Genomic DNA, 23,603 nt, shown 5'->3' with positions numbered 1-23,603 from the left:
CTCTGACACATCTCTCCCCTTTCTTGACCTCTCTTTCTCCAAAACAGAGGACAGGCTATCTACTGATGTCTACTACAAACACATTTAACATCTACTTTGGCTATACCTTCTCCCACCCTGCCTCTTGGAAGGCTGCCATCCCTTACTCTCAATGCCACAGACTCTGCCACATCTGTCCCAAGACGGGACCTTCACTCTAGGACATCTGAGATGTTCTCTTTCTTCCATAAACTTGGGTTCTGCCCTGCTGTTGTAGATGGAGCCCTCACTGACTGTCCTCTGTGTCCTGCAGTTCTGAACTTGTTTCCTCTCCACCCCCCCGCCCCCCCCCCCCCCCCCCCAATTGAACGAGGATAGTTCTCCCCAGGCATTTTCCCATGCAACCGCAGAAGATGCAACACTTGTCCTTAGACCACCTCTCACACCTCCACCCAGGGACCCCAGCAGCACTTCCAGGTGTGTTAGAGGTTCATTTGCTCCTCTTCCAACCGTAACTTTTGCATTTGCTGGGCTCCAAGTAGTTTATTCAACATTGATAAGACCAAGCACAGACTAGGTGACTGTATTGCCGAACACACACTGACAGCAAGGCCTGCTGGAATCCCACTTGCTGGATATTTAAACTACCCTTTCCATTCCCATTCCTTGCCTCCTCCATTGCCAGAGTGAAGACAACTGGAAGAACAGCACCTCATATTCTGCTTGGGTAGCCTATAATCCAGCAACACGAACTTTGAATTCTCCAATTTCAAGTAATACCCACTCCTGCGATTTTTCTCCCTCTTTCCTCATCTCGGTTCACAGGTTTACACCATCATCTCCACCACCCAAGTTATGCTCCTCCTTTCCCCTCTGCCATTCACTTATCTCCCACACGTCTGGAGTATTAGTTTCTATATTTCTCGGCTTTCTTGAAAGATATTTATTTTAGCAGTGTGGTGCTATGCTATGTAATTATGCTTTGTTCTGCTGTTTCTGTGCTATTAATACAGAGATGACATGCAATCTGTGATACCCAATTGCTCGGTTTTGTGGATTTTATGTCTCTGCTCGGAAGGCTTATTTTTATTTGAATCAATTTCAAAGGAATGTATAAAGTTTTTACAGGTCTAGACATGGTGAGATGTGGTTCTGTGGCTAATGTTCTGTGATGAATGTGCTGCTGAAATCAGTTCTGTACTGCCAGTTTGTCTTTTGGAGTTCTGTGGACTACAGAAATGTGGAAAATAGGAGTAGAAGTAGATCACTTGGACCTTTGGGGCTGCTGACCCATTCAACACGATTGTTGCAATAGCATCCATTTCAGCATTCTCTTCCTGCTTTTTCCACATGTCGTTTAATCTCTTTAGAATTAAGAAATACATGTACTTTAATGATTGTTTATTAAGAATCTGAGGGGTGATTTTTCACACAAAGGGTGGTTGGTGTATGGAACAAGCTGCCAAAGGAGGTGGTTGAGGCTGGGACTATCCCAACGTTTAAGAAACAGTTAGACAGGCACATGGATAGGACAGGTTTGGAGGGATATGGACCAAACGCAGGCAGATGGGAGTAGTGTAGCTGGGACCAGTGTGGGCAAGTTGGGTCGAAGGGCCAGTGTTCCCATACTGTATCACTTTATGACTATAATGATTTATTCCATTGCCTTTTGGAATAGAGAATTCCACATGTTCAACACATTCCGATTAAGAAATATCTCCAAATCACAGTTCTAAATGACATAACACACATCCTGACATTGTGGCATCTCTAGCTAATGGGAACAAATGCCCTGTGTCCAGCTGATATGTCCTGTTAGAATGTTATGCAGTTCTATGAAATCCCCTCTCATTATTTTAAACGTCAGTTACTCTCAGCTGAATTGACCCAATGCATCCCGTCTTGCTATGCAAGAAATCAGTCTAGCGAGCCTCTGTTGCACTTCTTCCATAGCAAGAATATCTTCACTCAGATAAAGAGACCAAAATGGTGCACACATCTCTAGTTGATTCCCGGGTTCTGTTTGGCTGCAAGAATAAATCCTTGCTCTGCACTCAAATCCTTTGCAGTGACGGCCAATATACTATTTGCCTCCGTAACTGACTACTACACTTGAACATCTCTCATCGATTGCTGTATTGGGACATCCAGGTCTTCTTGTTCCTTCCTTTTCCCAATCAATCACCATTCAGCTAATAATTTGTCATGCATGGAATAGTATACCACAGGGCCAGACCTCTCGGGCCGCGATGTCTGTGCCGAACATGATGCCAAATTAAACTAATTCCCTTTGCCTCCACTTGATACATATCCCTCCATTCCCTGTATATCCATGTGCCTTTTTAAAAGCCATTTAAACTCCACTATCATATCTGCCTCCACCTGCAGCCTGGGAGTGTGTTCCAGGCACCTACCTCTCTTTGCATAAAACAAAAAGCTTATTCCACACATCTCTTCTAAACTTTCCCCCTCTCACCTCAAATCTATGATTTTACATACTGTATGGCATTTCAACCATGGAAAAAAACTTCTGACTGCCTCCGAAGTTCCAGAGAAAACAATCCAAGTTTGGCCAACCTTATATCCTTTAATCCAGGCAGCATCCTGCTAAACCTTCACCCTCTCTAAAGCTATGATATCCTTTAATGGGGCGACCTAAACTGCACAAAATATTATTATCTTTAGAACCAAATTGGATAATTTAACATTCATTCAAATCAAATTGCATGTGCTATGCATTTGCCCACTCAGCCAACTTGTCAAAATCACATTGGAGTATCTTTGCATCTTCTTCATACTCACATTTCCCTGCAGCTATTAGTTGTTTGCAAACTTGGAGATATTACATTGAACACCCTCATTCAAATTATTGATATATGTTGTGAATTTACATGCCCTGTGATCTGCTTATTCATATTTCTGTGTCCTGTAGATTGACCAATTCTCAATTAACCACACTTTATTACTGCCAATTCTTCAGCATTCATTTAGTACACTTTCCACTTATGTGGGACCTTAAAGCTTCTGAAAGTTCAAATATATCCCATCCACTTGTCCTCCATTATTTATTCTGCTAGTTACATCCTCAAAGTTGATTTGTCAAGCATTATTTCCTTTTTTTAAACCAATCCTGACTTTGTCCAAACCTATTAATGCTTTTCAAGTGTTCTGTTATTACATATTTTATAGTGAATTCTAGCATTTACCCCACAAGCGATGTAGTTTCTAGTTTCTAATTCACTTTATATTAGTATTTTTTATACATTAGGCTACCATTCCTGTGGTGGAGCATAAGGAAGCACTAACTTTTAAAAATCTTTACACTCTGATTTAACAAACTTCAGATGTGCCTATTTCGCAATTGTTGATGGATTTAATTTAGAATTTATGTTATATTTAAATGTTGCATCCTTAATAAGGCTAAATAAATATTTTATTTCTTTCATTTACAGCCCGATAGCTACTTTTGCACATATGTTCCAGTGCCACCAGGTCAGAAATCTTACATAGGTGAGTGTTCGTCTCAATAAGAATTACGCATTGTCGCTCTGTTTTGCGTCTGCTCTCCTGTAATAATTTTATTTTAGAGAACATGGTGCATCCCAGTGACTGGAGCACAATCTTTCAAGGTCATTTGTACATCTATGCTGAATTGCAGTTTTCATGGAGCAATTGGATTGAATGTTTGTCTTCTGCCGACTCTGTAAGTGAAAGAATTTCCACTAGTAGCCATCCTGCAGTGGTATCCACACTACATTTGGAGTCGTATATTTCAGGGTTTAGATTCTAAGTGTAATAAAAGAGCTATAATTTGCCACTTTTGGTGTATCCATCCACATTTTGAATGAAAGAAACAAGTTTGAGTGCTAATTAAATGTGTGCTTTCTGCTAAATGATGTTGGACAAATATCTCATTAAGGTAAATTTAAACGTGACACTGATTTTTATTAATACCAGAAAAAAACAATGTTTGCCAGATGTTTGTAACTTTTCACAAAAATTGCATTAAACAAAACATAATGAAACTAGTCAGTAGAACTTGCAATACAGTTTGTGTACTTTGTTAATTTCCTGTCTTCCAAGCAAGTTTGATGCCAGTGGCCACAAGATTTATGCGAGCTCTAACTGGTGTCAATTTTTAAAGTTGTTTTGTACATTCCTAAACTCCCAATATAGATACGGTTAAAAAATATTGCCAGAGAACTTTCTTTGTAATTTATTGAAAATATGTAAAAGCCAAGTCACGCAAAAGTAAAATGCTGTGGTTACCGGAAAAGTGAAATAAATTATTGTAAATACTGAGAAATTCAGGTAGTTTTTGTGTAGAATAGAACGTTCATATTTTAGTTCAATGACATTGCCAAAATTGGGAACAGAAAATGATAAACAGCTTATTTGTTGAGAAATAGTTTCTGAGAACAAAAAGCTAAGTTTGTGATGGGATGGAAGGCAAGTAAAGGGAAATGTCAAAAGCTTTTCATCTCTGCTCTTGGTCACCAACTGTCATGGGAATGGCAACAGAAACGTTAGCACGAGAAAATTAATGTCTCAATGACCCCACAAAGAAATAGTGCCACAAAGACTTACCCGTGTGCCTGGCTTATACGAGATCCTTTACAATTATCAGTACCCGGACATGGCGCCGACAGACAAGAAGCCGAAGCAAAGAAGTCGAAGCCAAAGAACGGAATGGAAATGAGGCCGAAACGCCAAACGGAAAGAGTCCGAAGACGAAACGCCTACTAACTGAAAGGATGGGACGCCTCAATGCAAACTAACCGAAAGGGCGGGACGCCTAAATCCCAAGGAACCGAAAAGCTGCATCGCCTTAAAGCAAACTTACCGAATAGCCGCTTTGTCGAAATGCTACCTACCCGAAAGGCGGCGTCGCCCACAAGCTAAAGGACCGACTGCCGCTCAACAGAAAAGTCGGGCGGGACTTGTCAGCGATTGGTCCAGACCCCCGCGTCCATCACATCACTGTGAAGGCATGAACATTGTCCCAAACCTCCGCTCCACCCGACCCGCAGCCCACGGAGGGTGGCCGTGGGAGAGTGGGGGCTGTCCCGAGGGATGCACACCTTCGGCCGCTTTCAACTTGGTGCTTGGGTTCAGATTGCCCAGTCACCTATGGCTTGTGTGGGAAAATGAACCCCACGCTCCCGTCTCCCCCCTCTCTCTCCCCTCTTCATCTCTCTCCTCTCTCTCTCTCCCTTCTCTCCCTCTTCTCTCTCTCCCTTCTCTCTCCCCTCTTCTCTCCCTCCTTCTCTCTTCCCCTCCTCTCTCCCCCCTCTCTCTCCCTTCTCTCTCCCCCGCTTCCGTATTTAGGTGTCCCATCCTTTTGGTTAGTAGGCGTTTCGTCTTTGGACTCTTTCGGTTTATTGTCGTTTCGACCTCGTTTCCATTCCGTTCTTTGGCTCCGACTTCTTTGCTTCGGCCTCTTGTCTGTCGGCGCCACGACCGCGCACGGCAATTATCACCTGCACACACTGGTGACCTTTCTACCAGAAAGCACCAAATTGATTGGATGAGATTCACCAGCAGTTCTATGAGCTAGTTAACCATAAAAAAAAACAATATGTTGTTCGGTTGGAAACTTCAAGTCCAGAGGAGAAAATGAAACGGATCTACAAACAGCAGAAACAAATTGTGATCTGGAGGACAGGTGGTGCGTAGAAAGAGTGCCAGAGGTCAAGCAACTTACTGTTGTTAATCATAATGTGGCTTTAGCAGCGTCAAAGCCATTTACATCACCCCCTGGTTTGGCAGCTCGAACACAGGAACGAAGGAGATTACAAAAAGTGGTGGACACTGCCTGGTCCGTCCGTCAGGGGTACTGACCTCCCCACAATCGAAGGGATCTATGGGAGTTGCTGTCTAAAAAAACCACTCACATCACCCTTGCCACTTTCTCATTTCACTCCTGCCATCGGGAAAAAGGTATAGGAGCCTGAAAACTGGGACCTCTGTGTTGAAAATTTATTGTTCCCAAAAATCATTAGGCTCTTGAACACTACAAACAACAACTAAACTATGGACTACAAACTGTCTTGGTTGCACTAGGGGCTTTGGGCCTATATTTTGCACTAATATTGTTTTTTTTTTTTAATTTATTGAACTTTTTTCTTTCTAATCTGTGAGTACAGTGTTTATAGATCTGTTTTGCTGCTGTGAGTAAGAATGTCAATGTTCCATTTTCAGTACATATAACAATTAAACACTCTTGACTCTCATGATTCAAATTTCAAAAGCCCACCCTGCTTAAAGCCGAGCTTAGTAAAGATAGGGAGAAAGACGCCGTTCTTTGGAAGAAGCACTTCAAAGAATTTAACTAAATCACTCTCCTTAACTCCATTCCACAAACACATTCCAGTTAGGTTTCAGTGCAGCCTGAAATTGATAAAAGGTTGAAAATGCCATATATAAGATTGGAAAAGAACTAGGCATCTGGAGCTCTTGGTTTCCCTGCCGAATTTCTAACTATGAAGAAAACCTTTTTCACATGTTCATGCTTCCTCTCCTTTATCTGGAAGGAGATAGCTTGCTCAGGGATTCTAGACAAATTAATATTAAACATTTAAAAAGGAGAACAATCTGATTGCAATTATTACAAACATACTTACTTGGCGTCAGCCTCTGAGAAAATCATTAAAAGTTTCCTCTGTAACTGCCGCCAGTGTTAAAGTCTCAGTATGGACTCAGTTCGTCAAGGGACAAATTGAAACTGATCTTCACTGCATGACTACTTAAGAAAGTAGTAGGAGCAACATCAACTAAAATAATAAAAACAAACTGCTGGATGAACAGAGTTGCTCCAGCAGTCAGTTCCATGTTCCAGATTCCAGCATCTGCAGACTCTCAAGTCTCCCATCAATAAATGTATGTGGCCTTTCGTGACCTCACAGAGTTTGTCAGCACTGTCATCCAAGATAAATGGTGGGAAATTCTTTAACGCGTTCTGATTGCCTCAGTCTATCTTTTACATGACTGCATGCCTGCCATGATTCTAAACAAAATATCCATCATAGGTGAAATGCCAATGCAGAATGGGGGTCAAACAAAATAAGTCAATATTCCAACCCTCTCCTCAATCTTCCTTGCTGAAATATTGCAACACACCTCCAGCAAAGTCCCGCTTCAGTGGAGATGATCTGGAAGGATGCAGAGAGGATTTACAAGGATGTTGTCAGGACTTGAGGGCTTGAGCTGTACGAAGAGATTTGGCAAATACGAATAGCTTAGATGGGCACTTAGTTGGCATGGATGAGTTGGGCTTAAGGGTCTTTTTCCATTCTGTGTGACTATACCATCCCACTATTATGACTTTAATTGCGTTCAGCTACGTGGGCTGTCAATGAAGTAGCTGAATACAATTAAAGTCTTAGTAATGGAATATGATAGTCACACAAAGTGGAAAAAGACACTTCAGCCCAACTCATCTGTGCATGATATCAGACACCTAAAATTCAGTTCTGCCACACAAACAATTTCCAGGAGGATGTTCTCAAAGCTCCCTTAAAAAGATGTAATGTTCTTTCTGACTCATGGCAAATACTGGCCCATGACTACTCACAATGGAAAAGACATTGAGAACCACAATATTCTGAGAGCAAAGTTAAAACAGTGGATGGGCCAACTGCACAGGCCAGCCATCCCATTCTGCTCCACCCTCTACCCCAGAACCCATAGGACTAGAATAGAAGCAATTCAATCTCAATCAGATGTTGCTGCCCATGAAGGAAAAAAAAACAAAGACCTTTCAACTGTCTCAGTTCATTAAAACAATAGAGCGATGAGTTATCTACCTGCAAACCAGTCATCAGATGTGTAGTTTAAGCCCTTTCAGTTATTCTACCCACTTAATACATAGCGCATCCTTTGTGTAACTTTGCATGGAAGAGACTGGAATCATTCATTAATCTTTGAAGACTTTTATATGTGGACAATTATTTTATTGCAATCTCATGAATGATGGTTGTTTATGATAATGCTTGTATTCTTGCAGACTTTCTACGGCTTTTAAAACAATTAGCTTTATTTCTGAGCTTTGCATCAACTGTATCTCACAGTAAGGGTTTGAGTTTAAGTCAGCGGTAAGCTTTTAAATCAACCACAAACTGATGTAAGTAAATAGGCTGACTTGACGAGCATCTAACAGTTATAACTGCTATTACATTGAATGCAAATTCTTAAAGCAAAACGCAGGCATTCAATTTGTATGATATTGATTTTCTGTCTGAGTCTAGATGCTTTATCCTGCTTCATTGAACAGACCATTTATTTGCCTGACAGTGAGAACAGTAAATCCTTCACCATCCACTATCGGGAAAGCCTACAATATAATATTTACTGTCCTTTGATTAATTGGTTTATTCAAGATGCTGAAAGATTGTAATGTAGCAATGGTGCACACCATTCTGGTAGCGATATAACCATTCCTCTGAATTATATTAATGTGACCATAAAATAGCTCTGTTTGTTTCTTTAGTTCTTCAATTTCTGTAATAACTTGAAATTACAATATCTTATTGCAAAAGCTCATATATATATATTTGGGTTAGCATTACTTTTACTAATTAATAAACAAATTGTGCTGTCAGTGCAAGTTGTTTTCCATAATAAATAGTTGATATTCCTGAAATGCATATAATTGTCTGAAATATCTTTGCAGTGTAATCTTTTGCTATCATTTTTAATGATAGCTCTTCAGTGTTGTACAGAGGAATTGTGCCTGAGAGAAAATACACATGAATTATTTTGAACTGTGGAAATCCTATCCCTGTTCTATTTGTTCAATTGCATAATGAAAAAATGTTGTTTTTCATGGACGGATTCATGCCTGAGAGCAAACATTATCATTTGTTACGAAAGGAACATGATTTTTTTTTCCCCCCATATAAAATTATAAAAGGACTGGACAAGCTAGATGCAGGAAAAATGTTTCCAATGTTGGGGGAGTCCAGAACCAGGGGCCACAGTCTTAGAATAAAGGGTAGGGCATTTAACACTGAAATGGGAAACAACTTTTTCACCCAGAGAGTTGCGAATTTATGGAATTCTCTGCCACAGAAGGCAGTGGATGCCAATTCACTGGATGAATTCAAAAGAGAATTAGATAGAACTCTTGGGACTAGCAGAATCAAGGGATATGGGGAAAAGGCAGGCGTGGGTTACTGATTGTGGATGATCAGCCATGATCACAATGAATGGCGGTGCTGGCTCGAAGGGCCAAATGGCTCACTCATGCCCCTATTTTTTATGTTTCTATGTTTCTAATCATTCCAATACTTTAAATGGTGCAAGGAATTTCAAGTTGAAATTTTGTAATCTTTGCATACCTTGATAATTAGCAATTAATAGCATGAATGACAATAGTACACATTTACTAATTACAGGCAATAAGATACCTGTAGGTTACCCTCCAAGTTATACAGCATTTTACGAGGAAATATATCCTCAATGTGCATAAATCAGTAGCTTTCTCTCCAACAGTATCATAGACAATAGGTGCAGGAGTAGGTCATTCGGCCCTTCGAGCCAGCACTGCCATTCACTGTGATTATGGCTGATCATCCACAATCAATACCCCCTTTACTGCCTTCTCCCCATATCCCTTGACTCTGCTATCTTGAAGAGCTCTATCTAACTCTCTCTTGAAAGCATCCAGAGAATCGGCTTCCACTGCCTTCTGAGGCAGAGAATTCCACAGATTCACAAATCTCTGAGTGGAAAACATTTTCCTCATCTCCATTCTAAATGGCTTACCCCTTATTCTTAAATTGTGACCCCTGGTTCTGGACTCCCCCAACATCCGGAACATGTTTCCTGCCTCTAGCGTGTCCAATCCCTTAATAATCTGATATGTTTCAATAAGACACCCTCTTATCCTTCTAGGCTCTAATGTATACAAACCCAGTTGCTCCATTCTTTCAACATATTACAGTCCTGCCATCCCGGGAATTAACCTTGTGAACCAACGCTGCACTCCCTCAATAGCAAGAATGTCCTTTCTCAAATTTGGAGACCAAAACTGCACACAATACTCCAGGTGTGGTCTCACTAGGGGCCCTGTACAACGGTAGAAGGACCTCTTTGCCCATATACTCAACTCCTCTTGTAATGAAGACACTCTACCCCCAATACCATGTGCTCTAATTTTGCCCACTAATCTCTTATGTGGGACCTTATCAAATGATTTCTGAAAGTCCAGGTACACAACATCCACTAGCTCTCCCTTGTCCATTTTCCTAATTACATCGTCAAAAAATTCCAGAAGATTAGTCAAGAACGATTTCCTCTTCGTAAATCCTTGCTGATCGGACCGATCCTGTTACTGCTATCCAAATGTGCCGCTATTTCATTCTTTATAATTTCCTCAGCATCTTCCCCACCATTGATGTCAGGCTAACTGGTCTATAATTCCCTGTCTTCTCCCTCCCTCCCTCCCTTCTTAAAAAGTGGGATAACATTAGCTATCCTCCAATCCACAGGAACTGATCCTGAGTCTATAGAACATTGGAAAGTTATCACCAATGCGTCCACGATTTCTAGAACCACTTCCGTAAGTACCCTGGGATGCAGACCATGAGGCCCTGGGGATTTATCAGCCTTCAGTCCCATAAGTTTACCCAACACCATTTCCTGCCTAATGTGAATTTCCTTCAGTTCCTCCATCACCCTCGGTCCTCTGGCCATCTGGAAGATTGTTTGCATCTTCCTTAGTGAAGACAGATCCAAAGTACCTGTTTAACTCGCCTGCCACTTCCTTGTTTCCCATAATAAATTCACGTGTTTCTATATTCAAGGGACCTACATTTATCTTCACTAAATTTTTCTTCTTCACATACCTAAAGAAGCTTTTGCTATCCTCCTTTATATTCTTGACTAGCTTACCTTCGTACCTCATCTTTTCTCCCGGTATTGGATTTTTAGTTATCTTCTGTTGCTCTTTAAACGTTACCCAATCCTCTGGCTTTTTGTCTTTTTGCACAAAAGTCCGCGAGCATTGCCACTTTCATTTCACTGCACATCTCGTATGTGTATGTGACAAATAAACTTGACTTGACTTGACTTGGCTTCCCGCTCATCTTTGCTATGTTGTACTTCTTCTCTTTTATTTTTACACTGTCCATGACTTCCCTTGTCAGCCATAGTCACCTCTTACTCCCCTTAGAATATTGTTTCCTCTTTGGAATGAACTGATCCTGCACCTTCTGTATTATTCCCAGATATACCTGCCATTGGTGTTCCACTGTCATCCCTGGGATCCAGCTAAGGTCTCTTTCCAGTCAACTTTGGCCAGCTCCTCCCTCATGCTTCCATAGTCCCCTTTGCTCAACTGTAGTACTGACACTTCCGATTTTTCTTTCTCCCTCTCAAATTGCAGATTAAAACGTACGATAGTATGGTCACTACCACCTAATGGCTCCTTTACCTTGAGTTCCCTTATCAAGTCCGGTTCATGACACAACACTAAACCCAGAATTGCCTTCTCCCTGGTAGGCACCAGTACAAGCTGCTCCAATAATCTATCTCAGAGGCACTCACAAGATGCCATTTCTTGTGGCCTAGTACCAACCTGATTTTCCCAGTCTACTTGCATGTTGAAATCTCCCATAATCGCCGTAGCATAACTATTGCTCCATGCCAATTTTAACTCTTAATTCAACTTGCACCCTATGTCCAGGCTACTGTTTGGGGGTCTGTAGATAACTTCCATTAAGGCCTTTACCCTTGTAATTCCTCAGTTCTATCCATACTGACTCTACATCTCCTGATTCTATGTCACCCCTCACAAGGGACTTCATTCCTCACCAACAGAGCTACCCCACCCCCTTTGCCCACCTGTCTGTCTTTTCGCTAGGACGTATACCCTTGAATATTCAGTTCCCAGCCTTGCTCTTCTTGCAGCCAATGTCTCTGTAATTCCCACAACATCATATTTGCCCATTTTTAACTGAGCTGCAAGCTCATCCACTTTATTTCTTATATTTCCTGCATTCATATACAACACTTTAACTTCGGTATTCACCTCCCCTCTCACACCGGTCACTATTGGCCCTGACCTTACTATCTTATCCCTTCTCGAACTTTCCTTCCCATTAATTCGGGAGTATTTTGTAACTTTTCCTGCACTCACTTCCCCTTTAACTCCATCTTTATGCTCTCAATTTGTCAACCCCTCTCACTCTCTATTTAGTTTAAACCCACACGTGTAGCACAAGCAAACCTGCCTGCCAGAATATTGGTCCCCCTCCAGTTAAGGTGTACCTCAGAAAAGATCCCAGTGGTCTATGCATCTAAATCCCTACTCCCTGCACCAGCCCCCCAGCCACACATTCAGATCCCCTAACTCCCTGTTCCTGCCCTCACTGGCACGAGGCACAGGAAGTAATCCAGGGATAACCACCCTAGAAGTCCTGCTCTTCAGTCTTCTTCCTAACTCTCTAAACTCGTGTTGCAGAGCCTCCTTCCTCTCTTGCTGATGTTGTTTGTGCCCACGTGCACAACTACTTCCGGCTGCTCACCTTCCGTCTCGAGGATGTTCTGAAGTCGGTCCGTGACATCTTGGACTCTGGCACCAGGGAGGCAACAGACCATCCTCGAGTCGAACCTGCCGCCACAGAATCTCCTGTGCGCCCCTCGGACAATGGAGTCGCCCACCCTGCCCGACGTCGGCCTCGCCGGTCTAGACTCATCGCTAGGATTGCAGTCACTGACCTGTCCGCTGCTCGGACTGGAAACATCCTCTGCCCCGACAGCTCCCAAGAGGGTGCACCTGTTTTCATTAGGCACAGCAAACTTGGTATCCTGCACTGCACATTTATTTGCCTGTCTCACAGTCACCTACCTTCTCTCTGCCTGTATCCCTGGCATGACAACCTCACTGTAGGTCTTGTCCAGGAAACTCTCGTTTTCCCGGATGGCCCTGAGGTCATCCAGCTGCTTCTCCAGTTCCCCAACACATTCATTCAGGAGCTGCAATTGGAAAATGGATCACACCCACCATCTCATGTCCAAGGCTGACACAATGCCAAATGCCTTGGACACGAGCAAGGAAATACAAATTTTTTTAATTTGGCATTAACAATAAACGCAAACCTTGCCAACAGTGCCCAGATCCCCAACAAGTAATAAAAAAACAGCTGGAATAAAATAAAATTTGACATAATTTCATTTTAATAGGTCCCATAAAGAGCATGATTCCACAGTCCATGAATATCAGTGAGTCACACAGAACATGTAAAGAGCTCAAACTCACACGGGTTAAAACACAAGCATCTTTATTGTTCAGGTCATCAACTACACAGCACGTTCACACTGCTACTCAGACTGATAGGCAGTGGGCAGGATTGTCATAGCATTGGAGTTAACGTAGCAAAGTCATTTTCAGATTCAGATCCAGATTTAAGTGCCATGGAAGAAGTGATTTCTGCTTTCGGCAGCAAAGAATGATTCCACTGTCCATGAAAACCTGCCTGCAAATGTTAGTTCATTGTTTCAGAGAACAACAATGAATGTTAACTGATTGTTGAGATTTTTTTGGCTTTGTGCCATCTTTTTGGATAATTCACACAAGTGAGTTTTTGAACAATGAAGTGAGGTGGGTTATGTGGAGGTTATGGTGGAGACTGCTAGCTGAAAGTATGGGAAAGATTCTGCTGCAAAAGTAGACACACAATGCTGGAGTAACTCAGCGGGTTTGGCAGCATCTCTAGAGAAAAAGAATAGGTGACGTTTCAGATCAGAACCCTTCTTCAGGCTGCAAAAGTAGGTCTGATGCTTAAAACCTTTGAGAAGGGGTGCTTTCAACCTTCCCGGAGAATAAGGATTTGATCTAAAAAAGAAAGAGGAATGGAAATGTAAATAGCAGTCTTTGAATCTCATGGTGTTAATTAGTTTTTGGAATGTGATTACTATTGTAATGCAGGCAGTACAGAAGCCAATTGCACCTAATAAATGTCCATGAACTGAAGTGTAATGGCCAGGTAATCTGTTTTATTATAGAATATTATGGAATATATATTACCCAATGCACTAAATGACATTCTCTTGCTCATTTTTGAATTAGTTGCGAAGTAGGCCACCACTTTCATAACTCTTGCCAGTGGTATCTTGATGTGGTATCAGCTGGGATTATGTTGTGAGTTCTCTGGGAGAAAGATTTGAACCACAATTTTCGAACTAGGAGGCAATCACTATGAATATCATACTTCCTTAAGTATACCAGTGAGTCACACAGAACATACTTGTAAAGAGCTCAAACTCACACGGGTTAAAACGCAAGCATCTTTATTGTTCAGTTCATCAACCACACAGCAGGTGATCAAACGTTCACACTGCTACTCAGACTGTGGGCAGGATCTTACACAATGAATGTTACAATTAGGTGGGGTTATAATTACTAAGCATTCTAATTGGCTAACATGCTATAGCCAATGCTACATTTCTTCTTCTACAAATGAAAAGTAGATACAGCGTTATCACTACGATGAGTAAATACATTGTTAAATGCAGAATGCCACATCTAGGAATAATGAGGTTAAACGTAGTTGCCGTATCTAACAGGCGGCTTGTTAACCTGCCCGGTCCGCGTATGGTAGGGAGCTGCCTCATCAACTTTTCCTCCAACAAGTTAAGGGCACGTTTGGGGGAGCCAATAGGGCTCTGGGGAGACCGTTGCGGGGGTACCGGTGAACCGGGTACAGGGGGGGGGGGCGTGGACCGACGCGGGGAGTGGTTGGGGGGTGGCAGCTGCAGGCACTGGAACAATTAGAACAGCAATCACTTAAAGTTCAGTGGAGGGGCGTGAGGACTCTGGAGCGCCGGACGTCGTTCCTTCACTGGAAGGATGTGTTGACGGTTGCGTCTGTAGATGGTGCCGCCGACATCGACAAGGTAGGATCGTGGCTCTTTTGCGGGGCCATGGAGGAACCCCAGTTTGGTATGTCCTTTGATTGTCTGTAAACCAACCACTTGGCCTTGGATTTGTGGCTTCAGTGGCTTGCTGGTCTTGTCGTAGGCACGTTCCTGTGCGTCTCGATTGGATTGTACACGTGTTTGAATTACAGCAGGGCATAGAAATTTAGGCTTTAAGTGATCTTGAGTCACGGGCAGTGGAGGTCTTGATCGCTGGGACATTAGTCGTTGGGCTGGAGAGCCTAAAACACCGTCTCTGGCAACATTTCTCAGGTTCAACAGGTCTAGGTAGACATCAGATTTATCCAGGGAAAAGCATTCCATAAGTTGTTTAGCGCTGCGAACAGCGCGTTCGGCAAGTCCGTTGGACTGTGGGTACTCTGGGCTGCTGGTGACATGTTTAAAGTTCCAGCGCTTGGCAAAGCCTTTGAACGTTTGGCTGGAGAATTGCATCCCGTTGTCAGTCTGAAGGTGGGTTGGAATGCCATGTACGGAGAAGTGCTGCTGGAGTTTCTGGATGACTATTTCCGAGGAGATGGTTGGTGGAAAATCAATTTAGAACCAACTCGAGTACGAGTCCACCAAAACGAGATGGTGCTTCCCGTGCCAGTCGAAGATATCGGCGGCCACGGACGACCATGGTAGGGAGGGAGCAGGTTGGGACAGCAGCGGTTGGTTTTGCTGGTGTGGCGCTTGCCTGTTGCAGATCGCGCATGACTCCGTTTTTTCCCGAATGTACTTGGTCATTCCGGGCCAGTAAATCATTTATTTGGCGCGTTGTAGGGTGGCCTCAACGCCTGGGTGGCCACCGTGGATCTCCTCGTAGTGCTCCTTACGCAGAGAGGGGGGGAATGACCGTCTTGTGAGCCTTTACGATCACACCGCCCTGTAGGACAAGTTCATCACGTACCAGGAAGTAGGGTTTTAGTTCAACGGGAGTGTTGGATTGTTTGTTCGGCCAGCCGCCTTTAATGATTGAAGTTAGCAGCTGGGAGGTTTTATCCATGGCAGTGTGTTCGGCGAGGCGGCGCAGGCGGTCAGTTGGTACGAAGGAAACCTTTAGAACGGAGAATTCCTCGCGTTCGCAAGGATGTTGTTCGCTGGTAGCGCGTGCTATCCGGTAAAGTAAGCATGTAAAGTGGAGGAGTCTTTACTCGTGTGCTCAGTGGTTCTTATCTTGTTGAACACTGAGTGACATGACGTTCACGCGGGCACCGGTATCGACCTTGGCGATCAGCGGTTTGTTATTGACTATCATGGTCACAGCAGGATCGAGTTCTGCATGAGTGCAGGAGACAGCTCTGTGCAGTCGTCAATGTAGCGGAGAAAGAATTGGGAGATGTGGCTAGTGTACGCCGGAAACAAGCGCTGTTCGGCCATCAAAAAGGCAGGCATAGCTGGGGACGATGCGAGTGCCCATTGGAGCACTTTGATGGAGACTTTGACTAAAGATGAAGGTCTGCCTGGGAAACTGGTAGGAATTGACACACGTCTGAATTGACATCAGGTGAATTTACTTCAATATCAGTCTTTGTGGGCTGAATAAGACAAATGGCTGCAACAAAGATCTTTTTATTTTTAATACATTTCAATAAGCAGTTCTTTTAGGATTATCTTAAGGTGTCCAGTAATAACAAGACAAAAAAACAGTGTTTGTTTTTGTCACAATGTTCATAATTCTGGTAAAAGAAAAATCTTTACTCAGTGAGCTACGAGCCATGAAGAATTGATTCTTGATCTTATCTGTAGCATTGCTCATGATGTTGGATTGACCTGCTAGCAATCATTGTAGCCCTGACTTCAGTGTCTCAAATGATTACTTGTGTCAAATTGCAGTTTCAGTCATATTTGACAAACTAATCACAGACATGGGGTGGAACAGCAGTAGAGTTGCTGCATTATAGCGCCAAGGACCTGGGTTTGGCCCTGACTATGGGTGCTGTCTGCACAGAGTTTGCACGTTCTTCCTGTGACTGCATGTGTTTTCTCTGGGTGCTCCGGTTTCCTTCCAAAGATGCGCAGGTTTCTAGGTTAATTGGCTTCGGTAAAATTGTCCCCAGTGTGTAGGATAGAACTGGTGTGCGCATGATCATTGGTTAGCACAGACTCGATGGGTCGAAGGGCCTGGTTCCACGCTGTATCTCTAAACTAAACTAAACTACATGTATGTTTATTAACCTGAAGAAAAAAATAGTGAACCTTGTTCGGGTCACTAAAAGTTAGCAAACTATAATGTGTGTCATACTGAGTTCAGTACTAAACATGGTGTCTTCTGAGTCAGCAGGACTCACTTGGGAACACATAACCTAGGTCGATGAATGATGATTGATCTACAACAGTTCTGGTAAAGGATGATTGAACTGAAAAATTAATGCTGTTTCTGGCTTTCATTTATGTTTCAGATTTCCAGCATCTGTTTTCCTTTTGCTTTTCAACATATGCTGATATTGCATTGGTGAAATGAGAGAGTGCAGTACGGTGTGGAAGTGCCATTTTTAGCAAAGACATTTTAAAACTTTTATTCGGTAGCCTTGGTTTGGTGCCTTGCCGTTATTCCAACTGAATAGTTTCCAGGCTCATTTATTTTGTTGCTGTTTGTGGAGTGTTGCTCCATATAAATTATGTTCCTTTTTTCAATATTCATCGTGACAGTGACTATACTTATTTAATATTTCCAACATTGCAGTACTTTCAAACACAGACACTCCCTGACTTACGTTAACAACTCAGTGACACAAAATGACACAAAGTGCTGGAGTAACTCAGCCGGTCAGGCGGCATCTCAGGAAAACTTTGATAGGTGGCATTTTGTGTTGGGACCCTTCCTCGTACTGATTGTGCTGAATTATTCCAGCACGTTGTGTCATTTTGTGTATTAACCAGCACCTGTAGTTCTTTCTTTCATGCTTAGTTTTAAGGTGATTGCAACTTGCATAAAATCTGACTTGCGTAAGGGTTTACAGAACGTAACCGTTATGTAAGTCGGGGAAAGTCTGTATGCTGAAATTGAGATAGATTGAAGTAGGTCCAATACAAAGCAAATTTTTATTTCTTGGTTCTGCTATGTTCAGATGTAAATAACTTTAGAATGCAGATGTCCTTGATAATTGAAAAGTTTTTCAATAATGTTTGGTTACGGAACAATTTTAAGGAGTCGGGTAATAAACTTTGTACAGTTTAAAATGATAAAGTTAACAAGTGAATAAATAACTACTGATTGCATTAAGGGAAGATTGGGAACATGAGCTAATGATAAAGATCTCGAAGGATAGATGGGAAAAGTATTTGATGAATACACATAACTGTTCTATTAATGCAAGACATAATTTAATTGAATTCAAATTATTACATAGACTATATTATTCAAAAACGAGGTTGAATAAATTTTATCCAAACGTCTCTCCCAGATGCGATAAATGTTTGTTTCAAAACGCTAATATAACACATTCATTCGTAGGATGTACAAAGTTGAATACATTTTGGAGTGATATATTTGATATATTTACAAAGCTTTTCAAGTCAAAAATAGACCCAAACGGAATGGATTATATTTAAATAATAGGAGAAGATACCAATTTAAATAAGGATCAAAATGTGTTTTTTTTAATTGGCATTTTAATTGGAAAGAAATTGATACCTTTGGAAAAATACAACCACTGACTGTTAAAATGTGGATTAGGAATATGATGGACATAGCACGCTTTTGAAGAAATGAGACTCCGACTAATAGATAAATATGACCATTCTTAAGGAGTTCTCCTTTCATCGACTTTTTGGAATCATGTGATGCAGCGCGGTACCGTAAAGATTGTGATTTCAGTTCATGACGCGGATAGATCTACATCTCCGCGTACAGGATTTGAAAAATTCTCTTTTAACCTTCTCTTCTATTGTACTTTCCACTTTCTCTCTTCCTTTTTTATTTTTTATATACACACTTCACGTTTTTCTACTCTCTACCATCTATTTTTCCACTTTTTCCTCTTTCTATTGTTTTCTTTTTCTTGTCCTGCTTACTTCCTTCTTATAACATAAAACTAGAGGTTGTACATAGAATGGATTACGGTATTACATAGTTGGCACCTAAAATTAGGTTCCACTGTACTGTTTTGTGCTGTATTAACTTCTAATAAAAAAAACAAAAAAAAAAACTACTGATTGTTATTAACAATAATTGAATCAAATGTAGAAAAAAAGGAAAAATATACAGCTTGCACAAGAAGCATCATGACATGCTTTTACTGTTTTAATTATTCATGTATTTTCTCACCAATATTGTTCAGTTGGAAAATACTGCTTTCAACCCTGCTTAAGTCATGATGTATCAAAGCTAATCGCCGGATTAAATTTATTTCAACTTCATTTTACAGTTGACTTTAAACCTCATGCAAACATGGACACAGCTCATCACATGTTATTGTTTGGATGCAGATTGCCAGCCACAAATGAGGATTACTGGTAATAACTTTAGCTTGTATTTTTAGCATAAATATTATTTAATGAACGTGCATAATTGATGAATCATTGCCTAACACAAAATGTATATTGTCATCATCCAGGATGGGTTCAATCCCATTGAAATAATTGTTTCTCATTGATATTGTGCATGTATTTTCTGCTAACCATTAGCAAACTTAGTCTAAGATATATGAGAGAATCTGTTAAATCTGACTATAAATGCTGGAATGAAACACGGGTCAATTTAGAAATGTCAACTGAAATTCCCTGGTTTAGTTTATAGGCTGATTATTTTCTATTTGAAATTGCACAGTTACCAACCCAGTCACATGTTTAATTTGTGGCTCATTCTAGACATGGCAGAAACAGTTATTGCAAATTTGATGTCAAAGGAAAAAATCTTCATGTTGTTCCAAAATCATTCTAAAGTCTGACAATGTTCAACTGTATTTTAAGAAGATACATTAATTATTGTCTTCCCCGCACATTGACAATAATTTCCCTGCCAACATTCACATTAGGATATAGAGACTTCTTTGAGCTTTTATTTCAATGTAATAATTACGCAGTCGTATGTGCTTTTTCATTGATTTGCAGCAGCTCAAATCTTTTCCCACAATATGGGAAAAGCTTATCCTTTGCACTTTAAGTGTAGAAGAATTTCTGGGATGCAGTGAAAGACTTTCACAACTGTAATTAATGCATCCGGGCAAATCAGAACAGTGAGAATTTTCAAGATGTTTCAATGAAAAAACAGCTTTATTGCCGAAGGCAGTGTTAGTAAAAGCAGCCAGGTTGGTAAAACTCTTGAAAATGCACTGTGAGGGAGAAGGAGTGGAGACAACTTTTAAGAAGCCAGAGATACACGGCCGCGATCTCGTATTTCAATTTAACATTATCGGTCGGTTATCCTTGGTTCTGAAAACTACTGGTTATGTTTTTTTTTCCCAATGAGCCAATGAAATTCACCGGTCAGCACCGGCTACAACCTACAAGAACCTACGACCTCCTGGCAACCCACTAGGACCTCCTGGCAACCCACTAGGTCCTCCTGGCTACCCACCTACGGCACGAGAATTCTCGCTACTCTCCATGGCGGCTTCATTCCAGTCGCCGCTAATTTTTCAACATGTTAAAAAATTTGCTGCGACCATTCTGGTTCCCAGAATGCGGAATTCCTTACGACCATGAAGGCAACTCTCCGGCAACCACACGCGAACATGTGCTGAACATGTGGCGACTGCATAGTCGCCTAAAAAGTCGCCTAAGTGGGACAGGCCCATTAGTTTTCTCTTACGTTTCATTAAAGATGCTATTTTATGCATTCATAGTAAATGACAGCACAAAGAAAAGGCAAAATAGTAGCAATATACCCCTGATAAGATTTATTTGCTTTCAATGCAATGAGGCGGCTCATTGATTCTCCTAACATTTGCTGAGGGTGACAATTATGCACAATTTGTCTTAACATTACTTAAACACCAGCTTCAAATTTTTGGGAGTTTTAATCTCGGGTGACCTTTTCCTGAGCCCAGTACTTGGATGCGAGGGCAAATCTGAGATTTGGCATATCATTGCATATTCTAACCAACCTCTCCACGATATACTGTAGAAAGTATCATGACTGGTTGAATCATGGCCATGTACGGCAATTCCAATACACAGGAAAGCAGGAGACTGCAGGGAATGGTGGACTAAGCCCCGCCCATCTCCAACACAGCCCTCCCACCATTGAGAGGATTTACATGAAACTCTGGCTCATCAAGGATCCCCACCATCCGGGTCATGTTCTTTTATCGCTGCTAGCAGCAGGCAAGAGGTACAGGTGCCTAATATTCTGAACACATCAGGTTCAGGAATAGTTATTTTCCTTCAACTATCAGATTAGTGAACTGACCTGCACACCCTAATCCGATCTGCAACAGAACACAATGGACTTCATCTTGCATTACCATGGACTTGTGGTCAAATTTCCGCATTGCACTAATGTCTTTTTTTTAACAGTCCTCTCTTCCCACTAACGTGGAATTTATGTGTAGTTTACATATAATTTATGCTTTTTGGGTTGCCTGATTATAAATGTTAGTGATTCTACTGCAACCAAGATGTTTCTTGTACTTCTATCACATTATTCTTGTGCAAACTTGACTTGACCTAAAAGAAACCCAAAACTCCACTACTAGTACAAGAGAAGCACATTGCATTTTATTAAGTCGCAGCCTTAAAACCTTTAAAAAGACATATGCATATTGTCAGGTCACGGCGGAATTGCTCTTTCAATTGCAATTTATTTGTTGTTTTTTTCCCCAATATTTGAACCTTACAATAAGTATACTTTTGAGTGGAAAACTGTTTTCTCGCGTAGTTTATGATGAAATACTTTATATTCATGTGTTTTATCCGCCGCATTGGAAGTTAATGTTTGATGGCTATAACAAGCTTGTATGGTAGTGAAGTGCCAAATGAATACAAATAATAATTAGACCTGAATCTATTTCTCACTCAGATTAGAAGAAGGCATACTGCTAAAAATAGACACAAAATGCTGGAGTAACTCAGCAGGACAGGCAAATACTCCATCCAGCATTTTGTGTCCATCGTCAGTTTAAACCAGCATCTGCAGTTCCTTCCTACCCAGGACATACTGCTAGATGGTTTACAGATATATGAGAACAATTGATGCGCCAAAGACTTAATTTGCATTGGTATCCAGCAGTTGCTGAAGAAAACTCAAAGAGCAAAGTATTATGAAAGACTGCTTCACTCAGAGAGTGCTAAGTATAGGAATGCACTGAGCGAGTGGTTGAAGCTGGGTCACTGAGTCCAATTAAAAGGAGTCAAGATGAACACTTGAATTGCTAGGCGCAGATGGCTGTGGACCAGGTGCTGGAAGATGGAACTAATATGGAAGGATGCTAATGTGTCAATGAGTTGGGCTGACAGCTGTATGATTCTGACTCTGACTTGGACTGGGGAGAAGGCAGTCTGGTGATGGAAGTCCAGAGAAGGGGGGATTTACAATGGTGTTTTAAGCTGAAAGGCAGGTTTACCTTATTTATTATAAGGTGCTACCCTGATTAAAGGTTTACGGCTACATTGTGTCATGGCCCAGAAGATTGTTGTTGAGCTGATTAATACAAAGTGCCTGCCTGTGCTTGTTTGCCTGGCTGCTGCCTGCTATTCGCAGGCCAGACCTTGGGGAGTAACAAAGCAATTATTTCTCTGGGGACAGGTGGAGGAGCAGGTTTATGTGATACATGTTGCATCTTCGATCTTCTTCTTCTTTCAAGTCCATCTTGTTACAAATGTTGACCTAGCTGTCATCATCCGTCCTATAAAGGACGCAAGCTGCTGGCGATTATAAGATGCTACTCAAACTGGATAGCTGATATGATTTTGTTTGGTTTGCATAGCTGCCCAAACTGATTCAAAGTCTGAAACGTCCAAAAGATATTTGATAAAACTGCATAGATTCCCATCAGTTGAACCTGGTAAAAAAAAAATCATTATGTCTTAGCAATGAGTATGAAATTGATCTTTCGGTCGAAAGCAACTTCAGTATTTACTGGGGCATGTTGAGATTGTGGAAGAACAGGGTTGGTCGTCAGGGAAATTATAATTAGCACTGTGACATTTTAAATTTCCATTAATGGTATGAATTAGGAAGTGCAAAACAATAGGTTAAATTTAAAGGAAGCCCAAAATAAGCAGGAACAATAGTTCAAAAGTTCAGAAATTTATGAATGTTGGAGATAACTTGCAAGTGGGTAGAAGTATAGAAAATTTAATTCAGTACAGATTAGGATATATATTGCACATAAAATAAACTAATTGAACATTTAAAATAGGTTTAAGATCTTTAGTGGTCTCATCAGGTACGAAAAGATAAAGACATTTACAGAATACCTTTCACATTCTCAGGACGATCTAAGAATAGTTCACATCCATTTAGCTATTTTGAAGAGTATTTAATACATGGTTTAAAATGTGTTTTCAAAAGCAACCATATGATCTGCTTTAGTAGAATTGATTGAAGTATGATTTTCGGCAAGGATATCAGGTGAAATCCTCTCTTTTGTAGCGTGTCTTTAAATAGTTCATGTCCACATGACAGACTGCTGAACTTTTGGTTCAATGTATCCGCTGAATGACAATCCCTTGATAGCTATCTATTTTTTATTTCCGAGTTGGAGCATTAATGTAGATGCTTATGTCTTTGAGCCACACATGATATCATGATCTTTTGA

At 41.2% G+C, this 23,603-nt stretch overlaps 1 protein-coding gene across 3 annotated transcripts in view; it reads left to right on the top strand.

Annotated features, from left to right (window-relative positions):
• The window catches only part of pam (peptidylglycine alpha-amidating monooxygenase), a 181,215-nt gene that overhangs the window by 75,725 nt on the left and 81,887 nt on the right, over positions 1-23,603 (top strand). For all 3 annotated transcript variants that reach the window (XM_055633263.1, XM_055633265.1, XM_055633264.1), the window contains 2 exons: positions 3,432-3,489; positions 19,269-19,356. In XM_055633263.1, the coding sequence (XP_055489238.1) occupies positions 3,432-3,489; positions 19,269-19,356 (146 nt within the window). The remainder of the gene's footprint in view (positions 1-3,431; positions 3,490-19,268; positions 19,357-23,603) is intronic.

The sequence above is a fragment of the Leucoraja erinacea genome, chromosome 3, assembly GCF_028641065.1.
Source record: "Leucoraja erinacea ecotype New England chromosome 3, Leri_hhj_1, whole genome shotgun sequence".
In the NCBI taxonomy this organism is placed as follows: Eukaryota; Metazoa; Chordata; class Chondrichthyes; order Rajiformes; family Rajidae; genus Leucoraja; species Leucoraja erinaceus.
This window is presented reverse-complemented; position numbering and strand designations above follow the sequence as displayed.